General features: G+C 47.4%; 1 protein-coding gene across 1 annotated transcript in view; it reads left to right on the forward strand.

Annotated features, from left to right (window-relative positions):
- BICDL1 (BICD family like cargo adaptor 1) overlaps positions 1-14,159 on the forward strand; it is a 48,350-nt gene extending 34,191 nt beyond the window's left edge. The window contains exons 5-11 of the mRNA XM_035556913.2: positions 306-452; positions 1,610-1,789; positions 2,093-2,311; positions 3,469-3,612; positions 6,391-6,521; positions 9,198-9,318; positions 13,959-14,159. Of these exons, the coding sequence (XP_035412806.1) occupies positions 306-452; positions 1,610-1,789; positions 2,093-2,311; positions 3,469-3,612; positions 6,391-6,521; positions 9,198-9,318; positions 13,959-14,159 (1,143 nt within the window). The remainder of the gene's footprint in view (positions 1-305; positions 453-1,609; positions 1,790-2,092; positions 2,312-3,468; positions 3,613-6,390; positions 6,522-9,197; positions 9,319-13,958) is intronic.
- The last annotated feature ends 6,584 nt before the right edge of the window (positions 14,160-20,743 follow it).

The raw sequence follows: 20,743 nt of genomic DNA on the forward strand, positions 1-20,743 counted from the left end.
GTAGTCAGGACCAGGCTCCACTTTATCCCTTTGGACATTTCTGCCAGCTCCCTGGCCTGCCAATGCACAGTGAGACCCTTTGGAACTGCCCCTGCAGTGTGGGGAAGGAGAAGTTTCCATTCAGACCCTTCCTAAGTGAGTAACCACACAAAGAGGTACAGTTTCTCTCTCACACACAGGTACAGGATACGTACATACATACTTTTTGTTTTTTTCTGCTTCATTTCTCTCATGGAAATGTGATTTTGCTCCTCTGCACTTCCTGGAAAGCATGGGGTCCAACACCAGCTCTCATTCCTCTGCAGATCAAAATGCTGACAGACAGAAAGCGGGAGCTGGAGCATCGCCTTAGTGCCATGATGGAGGAGAATGACCTGCTCCAGGGAACCGTGGAGGAACTGCAGGACCGAGTCCTCATCCTGGAGAGGCAAAGCCATGATAAGGACCTGCAGGTGAGGAGACAGCAATGGGAGAAGGAGGAGCAAAGGAACGGGGAAATTGTGTCAAAGATGTGGTTTGAGGTAAAATTGACAAGGAAGATAATCAAGAACTGGGAGACAGAACAACTGGAAAAATAAAATGCAAGGAAGGAAATGTAAAAGGAACTGGAAAGCACTGGTCATATTACTTAATTTTTTAATAGTAGAATTGGCTCTAGAAGCAGCTCCTTTATAATATTTCAGAGAAGAGTAACCAGCCTTGTGGCTGTCACAGCTCAAGCAGTTTCCCACCAAGCCATCTCACCAAACGTCACTCTCTGGAGAACAAGTTGGCCTGTCTGCAACTTTGGGCCTCTTAGTGGAGAGCAAGATTTTACTTCTCTTCTGCGAGCTGACAACCACTGTACCCCTAGATCCCCAGAACAACCTGTATCTTTTTTTCCTCTCCCTAGAGAAATGAGAAACCTGCTGATGTGTCAGACAGCACTGTCCTCCCCAGCATCCACAGTCCCACTGCGTTCAGCTCCACTGCTCGCATGACACCTGGCTGTGCACCAGCCCCATGCACTGTTTCTGTGCACAGCAGTGGCTGCTCCCCCTCAGGCAAACTGCAGCCCAGTGCTTACAGAATTATACAGTTGGGTGACCACGGATAAACCCCAAAACAAATCAATGCCAATGTTGCATCTTGTGTGTTTAAAACACTCCATTAACTCAGATTGCAAACCAGTGAATTAGGGAGTTTGACATCTGAGTTTTGTGTGTTAGGATTTAGCTGATCAGTATGTTAATATTTCTATATAGATTTTTTTTCAATATGTATTTATATTACTTTTCTTTTTGGATTCACTTTCTGCTCTGTTAGTTTTAGCAAGTTTTTTTTACACAGGTCCCAATTTCTTCACAATGTTCCTCATTTTAGCACTTATTAAACTGCTAATTTTATCTTTCAGGATATTCCAAAGCCCAAACAGTGTCTAATAACATTTGGAGATTATTAAGCTCCAATAAGTAGTAAAAACACCCAAAGGTACTTTCCTCCTGGCTGGAAGCCCTCTTTCACACCACCTGTTCCTCCCTCTCAGCTCCTTCACAAACCAAGAGATTCATCCAGTCCATACCACCTCCACTAACATTTTTTTCCCTGCTTCTTTGATTTTCTTTGGAAGCTGCATCAAAGCCAGCTGGAGCTCCAGGAGGTGCGGCTATCCTACCGGCAGCTGCAGGGGAAGGTAGAAGAGCTCAGTGAGGAGAGAAGTCTCCAAAATTTCAACACAACCAGCACATCCCTGCTATCTGAGATAGAGCAGAGCATGGAGGCAGAGGAGCTGGAACAAGAACGAGAACAGGTATTTGCCCTCCTGCCCCTGGGAAAGCTCATGGACTTCACCAGTCCCAGAGGGAGAGGGAGCTTAATGCATTGAATCTGGATTTGGAGCTGAACCAACAGCTAGAAATTGGGCTGTGGTCCCAGCTCTGGTATAAACACCCTTTTACTGTATGCAAGTAAATCTCTGCATCCATTTCAAAACCAACATAGCAATCTAGGTGAATATTTGTGAGCTTTAGCAATCACACACCTCATCGTGCCATAGAAGGTGGACCTCCGCAGCCTTGACATCCCAAGCTAACATGGGGCTCTCTCGTTCCAGCTGAGGCTGCAGCTCTGGGAAGCATATTGCCAAGTACGATATCTCTGCTCCCATCTCAGAGGAAATGACAGCGCAGATTCCGCAGTCTCCACAGACTCCTCCATGGATGAGTCTTCAGAAACCTCATCAGCCAAAGATGTCCCAGCTGGTAGCCTACGGGCAGCTCTCAGCGAGCTGAAAAGACTGATACAAAACGTGCTGGATGGGGCAGACTCCACGGTGAGTCAGTAGCATGGTGAGAGCCTGTTGTTGCACATGCCCCCTTGCCAAGGTGACAGAGCTTGTTACAAGCTCCCACTTGATCCTGAAGTCCCTGGTCTCTGAGAAAGTCTCCGTGGCCCACAGAGATGGGCTGTCATGGTGCACAACAGGCTCTGTGTCTCAACTGGTCAGCCAAAAGCTAAACCAGTACATGGGATTCCAGCTTGCACTGGTTAGACCCCATGAGTTTCAAGGTTACACTCTCAAGCAACCCTCAGTCTGGGAGTCATTCTGGAAAAGTAATTAAAGTAGACTTTATTTTAGGTTTGCAGTAAGCTAGATTTTCAATATGGAAATACTGCAGATGGGCTTGTACACTGCAGTTCAGTTGTTTCTGTTACAATTTTCCTAACCTTGTTGTATTAGCAATATTGTAAAACCATTCTAACCTTATGTAGATAGGTTCTGCCCCTACAACTGAGGCTGAATAGAAATGTTTTGGGGAGGGCTGCCAGACATGAATCAATCAACAGGTGAAGGGTTTTGCTGGCACACAGTGGTGTTCATGGGCCTTGGTGCTGTGAGTGAAGAGGGGGTGGCTCGGGGGACTGCTCAGCATCCACAGGAGTACAAAATTATGAGAAAACACCTGGCTTTTTGCAAAGGCTCCAAATCAGGCCTATTTTCATCACTTGCAAGCTAAGTGCACTGCCAGTATGACTTATTTGAGAGGCCGTGCTGATGCAGGCAGTGCAGACTGTGCAACTGCAGAGCCATGTGCAAGCACTCACCTTCAGTACCTGTAGCAGTTGGTAAGAAAGCTGAGCAAGGACATAAAGTTTTATTTGTTAAATCAAAACCAGAGAGTCTTGCAAAAGGTCTACAGTCACAGAGATTATAGCCACGTTACCAAGCGGTCAGTAGGTCTCAGTAAATTCAATTTATGCTGATGTGAGACCATGTCTGAATGCTTTTTATCATGTGTAGAAGCGCTACCCTTGGCTGAGCACATTTCCACTGTGGAGGTTTATGGAAACAAAACTGAAACGCTGCCAAAGTCACATTCACACTTTCATCTTCCTTGTTTAGTACCCTCCACCTCAAACAAGCACCAGATTAACGTAACTGAATTTTTTTAATGAAAATTGATCAAGAGATTTCTCTCCTGCTCTCAGAGCTCTCGGCGAAGCGATGATGACACCTTGGAGGAACAGATCAGGCGAACAAGTGAGGACTCACGAGCCCTGAGGGAGTTAATGGAGGGAGAACGGGGGAAACTGAGACAGAGTTTGGAGGAGCTGCAGCGACTGCACAGCCAGGTTAGTGATTCCCGTACTTTACGGGTGGCCTTGTAACACCAGTGTTCATCCCCAAGACACATTTTCCATGGAAGAGATCACCATAAGTAGCCCAGGAGCATCTGGGCAAGCACCAGCTGTGATTGGATGAGGGAGTCTCTGTTAAACTCAGTGCAGAAGCTTCACATATGTAAGATGAGTTCCTTTTGCAAGTGCCCAGGGGCCCATCCCAGACATCATCTCAAGCAGCCAAACTTCCTTTAAACCTTGCACCCGATCTGCTTTAGCAGCCAGTCTGTCTCACTTAAACTTTTCTCAGCAAAGTACAAGGCTGTTTGATATGGGGAACTGGAACCCATAGATACCCAATCTGACCCATCTTGCTTGCACTAAGCCCTCCTAGTGCTTTTATATTTTATTATTTGCATTTACCTAAGGGTAGATGCAACTGCTGAACAAACTAGTGCTGCTGTGCTGTACGTGGTGCAAGACTCGCCCCCTTCCAGCATGTCCCACAGCAGCATCCTGGCAGCTTCACTAAATGCACACCTAGAGAACCCTAATCACCCAACCTGGCACTAGGCAGTACCCCGGGCCAACAGGGACTGGCTAACACTAAAGCAAACACAGCAGCAATGAATGATTCAACCCTGAAACAAAACTCCACATGCAAAGAGTTGAATCAGAGTGCATCCATCCACACTGAGACCAGCAGGATCGTCCAAGGTCATATACCAAAAGCAGTAAGTGGAGACAGGCACCCAAGGAGACAGTTGGCAAACCCCGTCTCTATGGCGGAAGTCTCCACGTGCCAGGGGAGATCTGGAGCCTGTGGCAGAAGCAGCCTTTGGCACAGCTGCTCATGTAGCACCTATTGCATTGGAGCAGAGAACGGGGTTAACACTGTTGGCTGGCTTTGCCAGCACTGCCAGCACTGCTGTATCGCCCTTTTGCTGTATCCCTTTGGAGAAGGGAAAAGAAAACAGGTCCCTGACCAAAAAGTCAGCACAACCCGGGGTCTGACAGCCTCATGTAGGGCTATGGGAGCTCCCACCATGGTGCCAAAGGAAAAAGAGCAAGAGCATCATTAAATACTCCTGTCAGTGACAGCTGTGCATGTACAAGGATGCCTTGCTGCTGAAGCAGCTGATTAGATGCAGACTGCAGCAAGGAAGCAGCCCTAGTGCCTGTTTTTCCCTGAGGACCACTCCTCTCAGCAACACAACCACGCTAAGCACCATCTTCAAGGGTCCAGACTACTGCCACCAGTGAGACATGCTCTGGCTGTGCTGCCAGGGATTGCTGTGCACCACCTGCAGGTCCTCCCTCACCCTTAAGAACACCTGAGATGGTGAAAACAAGGGTTTGATCCCTGCAGCCTGGCTATGCTGACAGACCGTGAGAGGCTTACTCACAGTTGTTTTTTTTGAGTGAACATCTGTACACCAGCACACTTGTCTGGATGCAGCACCTCCTCAGCACAGCTCTCAGGCTCATGTACCCTTGATGGGACACCAGGAGGGAGCAACACTTGGTTGCGCTCTGCTGTGACTGGTCCTCCCCAAAGTCCCTAGCATAGAAGGACTTCAGGACCCTCCCTGCCTGCAAATCCCAACAATTGTTGGTGCAATTGCAAACCCCAAACCTATCCCCAAATGCAGTTTTGCGTCTTGACTCACGACCACCACCACCCTGGGATGTCAGCAGAAGTGCTCAGCACCTTTCACACAGCTCCCACCCCTGCTCTCCATCACACCGTCACTCTGAGCGGTGTGTCCCACGCTGGGCTGCAGGAGGGCATGGCTCAGGGAGGGTTTCCCCATTCCCCAGCATAGGACAGCAAAGCCACTGCATGCATACAGACACGCTGCACTCACGCCTGCCTTCCCCCCGACCCAACCATGCCGTTCTAGCAGCAGATCCTCCCACGTCCTCAATGTGATGAGCCCTTTTTGACTGTCTGCCCTCTATTTTAAGATTTCTTTGAGGACTCACGTACTACCAAGCTGTGTTCAGAGAAGGGAGGTGGGTCAGGTGCTGGAAGGGTTTCCAGGTGGTGGAGCAGCGTAACGGAGCACGCGTGTGCCATAAACAAAGAAATTAAATGTGTATGAAATATTGCAGAGCTGTGTTAATGCGATCCTTGCATGATTTCACACCCTATTAACTCACTCTGCACAGGACCAAAACAACAGATCATCTCTCAGACTATTTAAGACTGCACGTATTTTAAAGTCTAATTAAATTTTAAGACGTGCCAGTAACACCTTCTGTGGCATGAAAGGGAATTTTCACATCCTTTGTCTTCAGCTTCATACCGGTTTGGAAGACACAATGATATCGTTGTTTCCCCCAGCAAAAGAAGTTTCTCTTGCTGCTAGATGATATTGGCAACGATTTAGTCTGAGTAAGGACTAAAAGGATGCATGCACAAGACAAACCGCTCAAAGAGGGAGGTGTTTCAGCACTGGTGCCACACTGGGTTTAAAGCTGACAAAGTCACAGGTGGGTCCTGCCCCACATGGCTGCACAGCTCCTGGTGCTGTTGCTGAATGTGACCGAGTTCACCCTGGTGACTTGTCTTGCTCAGAACAGCACTGCCCGCACCCCTAGGCAAGCCAGCACGGTTCACCAGGGGTTGCACCAACACTAGCAGCCCTTTGCTTGCAGATGCAGCTTCTCCTACAGGCAGGGGACCTCAGTCTCCAGGTTGGCCCACCTGGCTTGTTTTTTTTTACCCCTGCTCATGGTGTGTTTGTCCTAGTGACCCTGGGTTTCATGCCTCCCCTCTGACCACAGGTCACGCTGCTGAGTGTGGAAATGACGACGCTGAAGGAGGAGCGGGACCGGCTGCGAGGAGCTGCTGAAGACAAGGAGACGAGCGAACGGCTCATGCAGGCCATCAGGGACCGAGATGAAGCCATCGCCAAGTAAGTGGGGTGAACAGCCAAAGCCAGGCTGAGTTAGCAACAAAGGAGCTCCTCAGCAGCAGATGCCTCCAGGGTGATTTTTTTTTTCCACCCTCCCGAAATTTCAGTAGCTGTGACAAAGCAATGGAGCAAGTCTCAGCCTTGCTGGTGGTAGAAAATGCTGCCAGGAGGTCAGGAGCAGAGCAGGAGATCCCAGGAGCCTCTTCTCGGCAGGACTAGGAGTGTTTAGAAGAATACTGTGAACCTGTTTTGCCATCTGTGGTACTGGTCTGAGGCACAGCAAGTGAAATCACTAGGTCTTGTCCTATTCTTCTTATTTTTCTTTTGTTCTTCCAGTCACACAAGCCCTGCTTCCCTGCCCCCTGCCCATCCCCATTACAGCCCTGCATAGACCTCTTCCCTAAACCATTTCTCTGGTCACTCTCTCTCTTTTCCTGCTCCAGGGTCTTTTTTGCATCTCCAGTCCTATGATTCTCTATTTCTCTGGTCAGGATTCTCCCACCATTTTGAATCTTTGTTTCACTGTCCTCCTCCTTGCAGACCTCTGCAGTTTTGCTGCCCCGTACCCCCCTTCCCTGGCGCTGCGCCTCAGCTTGCCACACTGCCCCACAGCATTGCTGAACAGTGCTGCCCCAAGCACTCTTTTCCCCAAGCAGAAAGACAGAAACATTCACCCCCTGTGCTCTAGGTAGAAAGGAAACACCTGATAATCTCCTCCAAAATGAGATGGGCCAGGATACCACCAGTCTATCTCCTTACAGCCATGCCTACTCCTCAGGTGCTCGAAAGAGGAGGAGGTGAGAGCATTGTACCCCTGCAGCTGCAGGGGGCTAAGTCTGCATGCACAGATACTATTTTTTTATGTGACCTAATCATTCGTGCTGCTCTTGGCTGTGTATCCAGCTACCAAATTCCTGTCACTGTCCTCTGTTACACCTCCATCTGTTGGCACAAATCAAGAGCATCCCAGCTGCACAGCCAGGCGTGGAGAGGTTGTTCTGACATTTCCCATGCATGTGGGTTGCTGGTTCTTGCTGTGGCTATGGCAACACGCTGCCGCCGTGATAAATCCCACTGTAATATCCAAACAGCAATGGGGAGCTTCATAGCAAAAAGCTATTTAAGGTGCTCAGACCCATAGCTGGGAGTGGAAAGGTACGGCTTCTCTGCAGTGGTTAATGACCCTGCTGGGACAAAGCACTAACATTTACAGCTGACTGTCCTGTAGTGGCAGAAGCCCAGAGAAAAGGGACGTGACAAGTGTGCATGGTTGAGTGGCAAGTGATTAATGAGCAGTAGCTGCAAGTGAAAGCAGACAAGGGCATCTCGTTGCTGGAAATGAAAGCACCCCTCCGCAGACTAAGGGGCTGCTCCCCTGCAGCGAGCAGCCTGACAGGCATGCGATGCTCTGCCTGCCCTGCAACTCAAGGGTTAAGTCAGTTTTGTTGAAGCGCTACCAAAAAAAACCCCTCTGAACAAAAATAAAATCACTGCCTGAGGCAGACATCTGGCATGGAAAATTTTTAGCTTGAAGCTGAAGTTTGGCAACATGGGAAGCAATAGGAAAATAGGATCTTATAATAGAAGGTGTTAAGCAACCACTACCTGGAATATAAACACAAATTCCCAAATTGCTCTTCTGTAGGAGAGCATGAGGGAGCTCTTAGGAGGCAATGAATTAGATGCAATTAATAAGATGCAATTATTCACCCCAAAAAATATTTTCAAGGAAAAATGGTTCACAGCAAGTCACATTACAGTTTCGCATCACACAGCAATTAATTGAAAACTTAAGGCCAGGCAGTTTGCGCTTACCTGTGCTCTCCCAGCACAGTGAGCAGCATTTCCCAGCTCAGGCAGCTTAGGAAATTGCTCCTTTCCAGAGGATAGCTCCTTCCCACTACCCTGTGGCAGCTGGAGCATCCCACCCGTCACACATTCAGAGCTCAGCCATGGGCTCATCCGCCCACTGAATGCCTGGGAAAACACACAGCAGCAGCATTCCTGACGGCCAGCACATCCCCATTGAAATAGGGAGCTTTCTTTAAAACTTAATATGTAATTCAAACAATTTTAACAGTTTCTCATTCTCAGGAAGCAAGTGGCACAATAAACTTTCTTCCTTCAGTTCTTCCTTCCATCCAAGTCCCTATCTCTAGAAAATGAAAGCAGAGTTGTAATTGCTGAGGGTTTTTTGTTTGTTTGTTTTATATTGCAACTTATTGATTGAGTGAGCAGAGAAAGATTATTTGTTCTTGTTTGTGTTTTTTTTAACACATACCATTTCATTTCCTATGCATTAGTGAACAGAGGAAATGCAAAAAAATTATTTGTAGATTCTACCTCATTTTAGTTCTCCATTTTTAATGGCATATCCTGCACATCATTCAAGCATACTACATTATTTGCACAGTAGCGTATCTGAATATCTTTTCCTATTTTTTTTTTATAACGTGCTTACCTGAAATCTGCTGTTTTTATAGTGAGGATGTCTGCAGTTCTGGCCCACTCTTCAGATAAGTAGACAGTCCAGTCCTCCAATGGAGATGAACTGTTTAGAATCTGGAGACTTGCCAAATAACTAAATTGTTGACTTCTCCTCAAGGATATGTTTAACATTTCCTTAAAATAATTTAAAAAATAAGTCAAATGTCCCATTTCTTGCTCTCCCCCCAGGAAGAATGCGGTGGAGGTGGAGCTCGCCAAGTGCAAGATTGACATGATGTCCCTCAACAGCCAGCTGTTGGATGCCATCCAGCAGAAGGTGAACCTCTCGCAGCAGCTGGAGGCCTGGCAGGTGAGCAGCCCCCACATCGCCTCAGGGCAGGGTCCAGGGATGCACAGTCACCTTTGGGTGACTTTTCCCCCTCCCCATGGGCTCACTGTGCTCTCAGCCTAAGCATCGGTAGATATGAGCATTTGATTTCAGCTCTGCAGAAGCCAGTGATGCCGTAGTAATCAGGGAGGAGGGGGTGGAGATGAGGGGGGAACAGCCCTCTGTTCAAATCCTTTCAGCTGTGAATTGTTAATTAGTTATACAGTTATATCCCTTTAATTAATTATAAAGGAATATCCATTTAAAATGGGGAAACAAACTGGATCTCATGGTTGCATGTGGCACGGGTATCGTATGCTTTGTAGAATAACCTGATGTTTCTCTGGGGAGATGTCCATGCGAGGTATCCCTGGGTGGTCGCAGCCTTGTGGATATGTGAACACAGCATGTCCTTGTGTTTCCATAACTAAACAGAAGGGTGGGAGGCAGGACGGTTGTGGCGATGGTTTCATGGTATAGCTGCACTGTTTTCATCCACTCAGAAGATCTGGCAAGATGAAAAAGCTAAAATCCCAGCTCTCCACCAAGGTAAAAGAAAAGAAAAATATCAATAACAACAAAAATCAAATCTCAAACCCATAGCAGTTTGGCAGCTGCCCCAGAGATGCTCTGCTTGGGGTCAGTGGGAAAGACCCATGCAAAAATGGAGAGCCCTTGACAGCAAACAAAGCTGTGTCCTCTAAGAAACTAGCACTGAGGGAGGGTAGCTTTAACAGAAAATGAGCAGATGTAAGAGAAAAGATCCAAGCTAGTTACAGTAATTTGTCACAGACCGTGCAAGACCCCAACTCTACTAACAACCAGCCTGACCAGTAGAAACCTTTCCCATACAACCTTGCTCCTGTTTCAACTCCACTGTGTTTTCGTTTCTCTTTCTCTCTCTCTCTCTCTCTCTCTCTCTCTCCTGCTTACAGTTTGCTTCCTCAGGGCTTTTTACTATCTGGCTCCTTTGGTTTCTGATCTAGTGGCCTTTCTCAGTTCCTGTACCAACAGCTTTAGTCGTACACCCCTCCTGCCTTTGAGGTGAGCTCCCTGCGCCCTTGCCAAGCACCTGCCATCCCCTTGCCTGCTCCATTCACTGCTGCCATCACCCACATCTGTCTCTGTCCTCACCATCATCCAGCAAGAGAGGCCAGTGGGGACTCTCCATCACCCCTCAGGATCCTGCATCCCCCAGCACCAGGCCAGGGCAAAAGGGGCAGCACCCTGCAGTGAGGCTTTACCCCCCAGGTCACCATGGGGAAAGCCAGGCTGAGATCAACGTATCATTAACCCTGTGGATTCAGCATATCTAGCATCTGGAAAACTTCCTCAAGTACAGGCTGGGATTTTGCTTCTCAGCCTCATTATCTCGTAAGTGATACTAAACACTCTGCAAGTTCTGCTTCAGTTTGAATGAGAAGTATCAATTCAAACCTACTTGCTTAATACCATCTGTATTTTCTGGAACATCCCCATCTTAGAGTTTTGACAATAGGCATTTGCTTTCTGTCTTCATACACCGTCATCCAACCACAGCGAAACAGCAACCCCAGTCCTGCTCCTAGCAGCCTGAGATGAGGATCAGGCCCATTCACACTGCAGAAAGTTGTCTCCAACATTCTGACCTGAAGTGCTATTACACCATAGCAAAATAGTTTTCAAGCACCTGGCGTCCCCAGAACAGAAGCTCAGCTACAGACTCACAAAAGAAGCCAGGTGATTTACTTATTTTGGGGACTTCCTTGCAAAGTCAAATGTTTCTAGTAAAATGGGATGAGATTCGCTGCTTTAGCTGGGCATATATGGAGACTTTAAATGACAAAATGTTGCTCTTGCACACTTTTAGTCTGCACTTTACGGGGGACCATCAAGATTACAGTTTTCTATGAGCAGCTAGTCATACGGGCTATAAGATATGCCACAAGCAAAATGTCAAAACATCACAGGTCCAAGCCTAGCACAAGGGTAGCACAGGAGAGGCCTTGCACGTTGCCCCCATGCCTAATTTGACGCACGCTGGTATTTGTCATTATCTGACTGGGGACAAGAGAGGGGTTACTGGGGCAGGAATGAAGATGGAACAAACTTAGAAGTGAGGAGAGCTGCTCTGAAACAAGAGCTCAGTGGCTTCAGTGCAATAGCAACAGTGGCACCGTTAGGTTAGAAAATGCTGCAACACTAGTGGAGAGCTGCAGCCTGCATGGGCACAGCTGCCAGCCCCCGGGGTTACCCTGGGCAGCTCCAGCCCTTATCTCATGTGAGGGAGCCTGACTCCAGCTCACAAAGAGGATAAACACCGCTTACACCTCCTTCTGCCTCACTCCTCCTGAAAAGAGCAGAAACTCCTGCCCTGAAGGCCCAGAGCACACCAGTGTCATGGCATCCAGCTTTACGGACCGCTTTGTCAAAAGGGTTTCATGGCCCTGCTGCCTGTCCTCCCGCTGTGCCCCCAGGCACTCCTGTGCCCCTGCCCCACACCAAGGCAGGGACCACAGCTCTTCCCCAGTCATGGATGGGACAAGGACAGGGAGCCTGAAGGCAGAACACTCTCAATAGCACAATATTTGCAAATATATTCTATATACACACACATATAATACATACATAAAATCAAATCTGTCCCTCCTTCTGTGATTAACCAAGGACACAGACCTGACATACTGCAGCCCGGGTGCCCACGTCATCTGACAGAAGAGTTGCCTTCAAAATCCCAGTGCCATAAATTTCTACATGGCAGCTTCGCTTCTGGAAACCTGTCTCACCTTAATGCTGATGTTTGCCTTAACCTCTTCAACTCTGCCTCTTCCCTTTCTAGTCCTGCTCTAAAAAGATCCAAAGCTTCCCCAGTCCATGTAGCTCCACACCCTAACGCTCCCCTGGGGAATCCTCTCATACTTAATTCAGGTTCAGGCGATGGCTGTTGTTCCTTTTCCCTCCTGGAAGTGTCACAAGAGGTAAGGTGGCACTTTCTCACCTCTCCTGCTCCCCTCTGAACCCCGCTGGTGGCTCGCAGGGCTCGGGACCTTGCCTGCTGGCTGGCAGACAAACTACCATCCTCCCCAGGCTGCCAGACAGCCCAGCCACGAGCAGCACCCAGTCTGATGTCTAAATTCAGCTGGGAAACTGAGAGAGGAACAGCCAAAGGAGAGAGGAAAGGGGTAAAGAGCAGCTCAGACCATTTCAATAGCAGTCATGTTGCAGCTTCTCCAGCAGTGAATTCTCTCTGCTCCTAAAAACAGGTTCCTTGTAACAGACAGTAATTTCAGCCCCTCAGTAGCTTCCAGGCCACCAATGCAGCTTGATGCCCCCAAAACCAGGATCCCAAGCAGCTGTTGGCTATGGGTGCTAGCACCCAAGGCCCTGGGCAGCCCGATTTCCCATGCTGTGCCAAGGAGATGCAGGGCTGGGAGCCCTGCATCTGAGCCCTCCAGGGCCATGGAAAATAGCTTGTGGTGGCCTTCAGGGGCAACCAGGTTTCACTAAGGGTTTCTCCTAGCAGAGGCTGTGTCTTCACTGCAGGGTCCGTGATGCCAGTGACTGCTGAGACCCTGCCAACCCTCCCAGTTGGCAGAGAGACAGGTCTATGGGTACCCCAGGAAAATGTGACTGTCTCAGTGCTGCCCTGAGGGGGCTGCCCTGCTACAGCCTGCCCAGGATAACCTTGTTCCCTCCGGGCAGTGCTCTTGGTCCTAATCAGGGACCAAATCGCTGGAGAATAGGTGACTTCTCCTGTGGAGCTAGTTTGTGTACACAAATTTTCACTAAGATTCAGTTTAACTACGCAATTAGAGTAGAAACAATGGATCTGAAGGTTTAAAATTTGTGGAATTGATAGCCAGGTTTTCAAGGAACACATTAGCACGTGTCATTAGCAGCAGCAGAGCTGACTAATTATTTTGTGTGGAGCAATTTCACTGTGCCATAAACATGGATTAAAGCAGAGTGTTTCTGGTACGTTTAAAAAACCACACTGCAGTCGTTGGTGCCAAGCTGTCAGTCAGAGCTCCACCCCGCTCTGCCAGCTCTCTGGAAGGAACTGGTCTAAGGGACGAGCACAGTTTTTGTCATTAATGTCTGGTACAAACCCCACATGGGGTCTGGTGGGCCCATGCCTGGTCCCAGTCCTTCTGCTCCCGCTGGCACCTTCCCCCAGGAACCCCCTGTAACAGGGCCGTGCAGGCGGCTCTGCTGCACCTACCTGCCTGCAGCAAGTGCAGAGACCTGCTCAGGACAGACCTCCTTATGTTTCCTGGCTTTGCCATCAGCTGCATTTGGGTTTTTTTATTCCTCTCCCCAAAGGGGACATTTAAAAGCTACAGGCAGCAGAGAAGCATAGTTTATAGTCAGAGTCCCAGGCAGGCACGATGCTCCACTGTGAGACTGCTCAAGCAGTTCACCCCTCAGACAGCATGATTTACCTTCCTTGCTTGCTAAAAAGCTCACAGTGGCAAACGAGGCTGAACCTGTCACTGGGCAGGGAGCTAGAGCTGTCACCACACTTGTCATCCTTCCTTCATCTCATCACCGCTTGTTTCACACCCGTGTCAGCCGCGGCCCTGTGCAAGCTCCCCTTGAGCATCAGCTGCCGCTAACACCCGTCTCCTCTCCCTCCACCGCAGGATGACATGCACAGGGTCATTGACCAGCAGCTGATGGACAAACACCCGAAGGAATGGAGCCAGCTTGCTTATTCCTTCTCCAGTGGCTACGGCGCAAAGCGGAGTGCCAGACCCTCCCCCGTGTTCAGGCCGGAGCCGCAGGGGGACGAGCCCGTCGGGGCAGAAGGGAACCGTCTTTTTTCCTTTTTCAAGAAAAATTAGTTTGAAAAAGAGAAACCTCTCCACCAATTCCTGCTTCAAGATGGGGAGGGGGGCAGCTGCCCCATTTGCTGATGGACCCAACTGATCCACTAGGAAAAAAAAGGGGGCAAAGGAGTTAACCCTTGAGACTCTGCACTATTTACACCGCACCTGGTCTGAACCAAATGTTTACATGAATTGGAGATTTGCAAATTGACAATGTGCTACTAATTGAAAGCAACTTTTCTTATTCTTTAAGCGAAGTGGTAAACTTCAGGGTATATTTTAGGCGCTTTGACACAGTTTAGTTTCTGCTGTGAAGAATAATCCGATTGTCTTAAAAGCATTCTCATGCTGGAGAAGGAAATAAGCAGCCCCAAGACAAAGCAGAGCAGGAGACTGGGAACTACCATCACAGTGAGTGCAGGGGGGAGAAGAGAGCTGAGCGCAAGAGGAGAGAGAAGTTCATTATACCGCCCTCCAGGCCTGGCAGCTGTGATATCCCTCCATCCATCCCGCTGAGACTGGAGTTGCTCCAGCCCCAGCATTGCCATATTTTGGCAAGTGAAGCTTTCCCTACAGCGGAAGACGAACCCTCACTGCACATCCTGCCTGTGCACTGTCCCCCCACTGTGGCTCTATGTAGCTCCTCACCCCTCACTGGAAAGCCAGGCTCCTTGCAGATCAGGGCAGTTGTAAGCTTGCTGATGTTACCGTCTTCTACAGCTCCCTCCTGTTACAGAGAGAAGAGTTGCAGAGTCTGCAGTTGCACAAAAATATTAAGGATTTCTCCCCAGAAGATAGACCATCTACAACAGACTACAAACTGAGTAATATTGTGGATGTTCAGTTCTGGGGCACCTACTGTCCCACTGATGGCAAAGGTAGCTGTGGAACTTCAAGTCACACGCCTTTCCCCAAAGCCATGTACCCCTCCCAAACTAAGAAACCTGTTATTTTAACTGCATAGCCACCCCACCCCCCAAAAAAGAACTCATCGAGAGCCTACCCATAATGAAATCTATGGCCAACTGATGCTGGGTTGGCAGACATGATCCTTAGAAATCATGCACACACCTACCTTCACTAAACCACAGGCAATTAGGGCACCTACAAAGCTCTGGAGATCCTGTAGCTTGCTCTTTGCCCCCACACGGTACTATTAGCTATGGCCTGATGTAAATGGACAGCATTTGTTCTTCCTGTGGGTCGTTTACTACTCAACCCTTCGGCAAGCAGGTTGCCAAATCTCCTTTTAACTGAAGATGATCAGATCCTGCTTTGCTGTAACCAAGACTTGATCAGTGATAAGGAAAAAAAAAAAGCTTATTTGGTGTATGCACACAGTGGTGCTGGAAATCCTGCAATACGTTTCCCTACGCACTGGACGGGCACCTTACAGCTCTTCCCTTTAACACAGTCTACCTTCATAAAACAGTGAGTTACACCAGGCCACGTTCAGAGATGTCCTGCTGCTGTTATGCAATTTTCACGCGTTCTCCCAGCTCACAATACCCACAGCCCCCGATTTGTTTCCCCGTTGCTTTGAGGAGGCTGCCCCCTACGCTGTCCCACAGGAGATGGAACGACGTACACATTCAGCTCTGCCCTGCTCAGCAACTTAGGTGCTAAAACACCATCCTACAGGAAGCTGCTCATCTCTGCTCAGTATTTACCGTCACAGGCTTTCTGCTAGAATTAGGTATTGAACACCTCCTTCTAAGAAGCAGGTAAGAGCTTGGTGGGTTGTTTTTGAAACTATTTAACTTACCTAGTGCATAGGGCATACATAATACCTCAGTACAAATATCCCTCCTGCCTACAAAGATTTGTGCGTTCCCATTTTTCCTTATTAGTATGAAGCTGCCACTGGGCCATTCTGCAAGGAGCAGAGTACTCTTTGGGATTGAGAATGATGATAAAAACCTGAGTGGTAAAACACATTTACCTGAAAGCAACGAAGCCTGGATTCTAGAACCTACTCCAGGAAATTCTTAGGTAAAGCACCACCAACGTTGTCTGATGCTTAGAGAGTCTGTAGCCTGACTGGCAGGAAAGAAAATGAAATCTTTTGTCTCTCTTCCACTGAGTGCCTGCTTGTATCCACTTGTGCAAGTGAAGGAAAGGGGCTTAGCGCAGTGCCAAGCGTGCTCTCAGGATGGCGAACCCTCATCGTCCCATCATACCTAGGCTGTGACTCTTAACAGGGCAGAGACACGAGGCATGTGCTCAGCATCTCCTGCTGTCAGGACTCAGTTATGCCCATTGGCATTGACAAACTGATACCTGCAGAATTAGGCGTGGACTGATGGATGCCAGCGATACCTGTGAACAGTTGTCATCCAGTGTTTCTGTGGAAATGACACTGCGTATTTTTGGGAGAGCCATGTGAACATCTTGGTCTTCACAGCTCTTTTATTCTGCTGTCAGCTGTCATCTCCTGGGCCCCAACAGCTCTTCAAACCACAAACCCAGCAGCTGTGTGGGACTCCGTCCCTGTGAGGACGTCTGTCTGTGTGTATGTATGCAATCCTAAGGCAAGGGCCTTAAGTTATCCAATGAAGATGCAGTAATGAGATGAAGAAAGGTGCCTTCTGCTACATGTTTGCTGAGAGGAAAGTGACTCATTCGGTTGCAGGAGTAGGCAATTGAAATGCACAGCACATCTCTTCATTTAAGGAGGAACCTATTTAATCCCATTGAAATTTTATTTATTTAATAACAGTGATGGAAGAGATTGCAAGAAGAAAGTCAGAATGTTCCAACGTGCCAGTTGGATGTGCTTTCTTAAAACTAACCCCTTAATCCGAAAGACTTAGTTGCACTACTAAACCCAGAAATACAAGAAAATTGGGTTTTAATGAACTGGACAACAGACCAAAGGAGACCTCCTTGTGCTGAGCTGCTACTCAATAGGAACAGAAACTGCCTTAACATAGCAGCTAGGTTTTGTTTTGTTTTTTAAAAACTTTATCAGTGCAGTCCTTCGTGTTCTCATTTGTCATGTCATGTTTTAACAAGGTCCCGTCTATTTCACCTTGAACTGTCGTTAAAACACTCACCCCCATTCTGTAATGGCCAGGAACCTGGAATTGTCCTTGCAGTGTTGGGTTAGGAGTCACTCACTCCACTTGTGGTACTTGATACTTCTAAGACACATGGCAAAAAGGAAACATCAGCTCCAGTGAATGAGATGGAGGGAGCGCATTAATCCAGCAGGTACTCAGGATCCCAAAGTAGATTTTAAGAGTGGGATCAGCAGCTCCAAACACAGCACTCACCCTTACTATTGAGATAATGGTTAATAAACCAGTCGTGCTGCACAGTCCCTGTTGCACAGAGAGAAGATGCCTGCTGAGATTAAGGTTACAAAGAACTTTCCCACAGTTAAGTAACAGGTGGCTGGGCAAGCATTGACTATGCTAGCATAAGGGAAAGGGGATGAATCTCCCTTTAGCAAACTGCAAGGGAAGCAATGGTAAACAAGAAACATGTACATGCAAATGAAAGGCAAGTCACTAGCACTTTATATTAATATAAACTTAGATCAGCAACTTGCCATCAAGATGGATGCTAGATCAATTAACGACAACGGAATAATTTTGCACAGAGCAGTGAGAAGTGAGGTTACAGGCAGTGCTGCATGCACAAGGACTTTATAGCTGTATGCACTTGTCCTACTTAGGATGGTAAATTCCAGATATGCCTCTGCAGCAGGCAAACTCTCTACTCCCCACTCGGCTATAAAAAGCAAGATTGTTTTAACCAAAAGCCAAGAAAGGAAGCGTCTGGGTGCTGCAGGAACAATTCCCTTAGATTGAAAGGGAAAAAGCACACAGCAGGGACAAGCGGAAAGAATGTATCTATAGATATGTACATAAACCACAGTGCTGTAATTTTTGTATGTAGCAGTAATGTAAATAAATGTATGGTTTTTATAAGATACATATTATAAAAATCTATAAAGGCATATTTTTAGTAAAAACAATGCTCTACTTCTTTTGTAAATAGTTCTCTTCAGAATAAAACAGATCATTTATACGATACCGTCTCAGCTCAAGTCACTGCTTATCCTGCCTAGCTGCAGAACAAAGTCACTTCTTGAACCATCATCTTAACACCTAGCAGCAGCCTTAGTACCTCGCCACCCAAAGAAATTCACCCACATAAAGAACATGCACACGTTCAGAAGAGAACAGTCCTGGAGAAAGAACATTTGAAGCACATCTCCTGCTGCACAGGAAAATAGAAAGGCAAACTCAAGTCTTCACCACCATCCAGCCATTTGTATCACTGGCCTTTATCTGGAGGGATATTCAAACTTAACGGGTTCAGACAAAACACAAGCGACAATGAAACGCACCCAGCTTGCCCCAGTTGGGGTTTGACCATCTGTGTTCTGAGGATTCCCCTGTCTGCACGGTCGCAGCAGGACAGCGCAGGCAGAAGAGGCATCTTTCCACAGCAAATTTTCATCACGCTTCTCGAGAAGCGAGGACCTGCCTTCAGTAGCCTGCTTGTGTACCAAGTGCAGGGAGCGATAAACTGGCAGCAAGCACATGGTGATAGTTGCATAGCTCCTGTACAGAAACACAAACATTCAGAAACCCCTGTGAAAGCAAGGAGAGACTCCAGATGCTTTTTACACGTGGGGTCTGACCCCTGCTGCCTTGGATGAAATGCTTTCAAGCTCTCTCAACACTTTCTGTAGAACAAAGATTCTAGCAAAATCATTTAGCGCCTCTCACACAGAAATAAGGGTAACAGTTCTAATCTACGCTTTGATTCACATTTAAAACTACAATAGCAACCAAGGATTTGAAAGCATGAATTTTTGTTTTGCCAACACCCCCTGCCAGAAAGAAAAACCCTCCACATACAGCAGAAGGCTCATCCCTGGCTTGCCACCCTCCACCTCCAGATGCTGGACTGCAGAGGAAACAGAGCCTCGAAAAAGGTTTGGCAGCTTGTAACCTTTATTTTTAGTTTTTTAAAATTATTTAAAAAGCATAATTAGAAACTTTCATTACAGAAATAATCCTAGCAAACCAGTTAGACATTCCATTGCTCGACATTTAGGAAACTTCACATCAGCACACCACTAGAGATGCAGTCCCCACCCCTTCCAATTGAATAGTCGGTGGCAAGAGCAGATATAACTGCTCCTCTACAGCCAGCACTAGAAAAAAAAATCCCACTTCAAGCCAGGAGGCTGGACACCTGGCTTGGCAGAGTTCAAATTGTGGCCACAAAGACCTGGACTCAGAGAGGACCAATCCTTCCACATAAGAGAACACTCCAGGCTTGGGTGCACCATTTCCTCATTTTATTGCATCAATTCCAGTAAATTCAGACATTTTCTTTACTTTTCCTGCCTGTACGAAGTTGCTCCCTCCTAGACCTGCAGACTCGCTACCACAAGGGTCCCAAAGTAATGCAGTTGGGCCCTTTAATCTGGAAGTGATAACTGTCACAGGACAGCTCCGTTTCAACAGGAGGGCTCTGAGGACTGACAGAGCTCCTTCCCTGTGCATACACCACATTCAACATCAGAAAGCAGACAGGATGGACACCTGGTGCAACTTAAGCTGCCACTTTCCATAGGCGCTCGAGTCTTACGAATATATGAGCTCACACTAGCATCCCAGCTCAATCTTATTCTTGGGTTACCAATGAAAGATATGTGAAGGAAAGAGATGGGTGAAGGCAGCTGGAAATGTACTCCCAGCACCTGAACTGATTAAAATCGTGTTACACATTCATCGTTTTCATTTTTTTTTTAAAAAAAAGGTCCTTAAAGTGATTGATTGTGATGTGATTGTATGATTAGGACTCTTACCACAACCCGTAAAAGCTAGAAAAGAATGTAGGCAAAATAAGTGACTAAATTTTAGCCTCTCCTGGGGGAAGGGGGAGGAAGGGAGAGAGGAGGGCTCATGGGCATTGGTGAATCACATCCTACCAAACCAAGGCCAGCAATTCCATAGGGCCTCACACTGACAAATTGAGTACGTCCATCTTCAAGGTCTTAAAGGAAGCCATATCCTTCATGCCTTTTAGTCATTTTAAAGATTTTGTTTAATTATTATTTCGGCAATTATTCAGGTGCTAAGCATGTACATTCAGCCCAGACATTTGATATCTTAGTTACACACACATACTCTCTCCACCTTTGCCTATACCTATCCAAGCCGATGAGCTGAGCCCTCGTTTTCCCAGAGAAGCCAACAAGGACCAGGAAAACATTACTGAGCACAGCAAGACCAGTTTGTTTCCGGGGGTGATCCTCCACCACCACATAACCCAAGCAAGCAACCTTTCCATTTCCTCACATTAAACAGCAGTCCCCCTTTTTACTAGAAGAATCCTGGGAATGATCCTGCAGCAGTTTCCATATTCAGACACCAATCTAGAACAGCTGGATTTATTTTCATACCTTTTCTCACTCAAAAACAGCTTTGCCACCAAAATTCACATTCAAGTTCAGATCTCGTTCGTTGACAGGGCAATGAGGAGAAGGGGTATTGTGTTTTTTTGGCAGAATCACAAGGTTTTTGTTCTCAAATGAAATGGACCCTCACTTAGGACCATGGCAGAACCAAAAG

Source organism: Cygnus atratus, chromosome 17, assembly GCF_013377495.2.
Source record: "Cygnus atratus isolate AKBS03 ecotype Queensland, Australia chromosome 17, CAtr_DNAZoo_HiC_assembly, whole genome shotgun sequence".
In the NCBI taxonomy this organism is placed as follows: domain Eukaryota; kingdom Metazoa; phylum Chordata; class Aves; order Anseriformes; family Anatidae; genus Cygnus; species Cygnus atratus.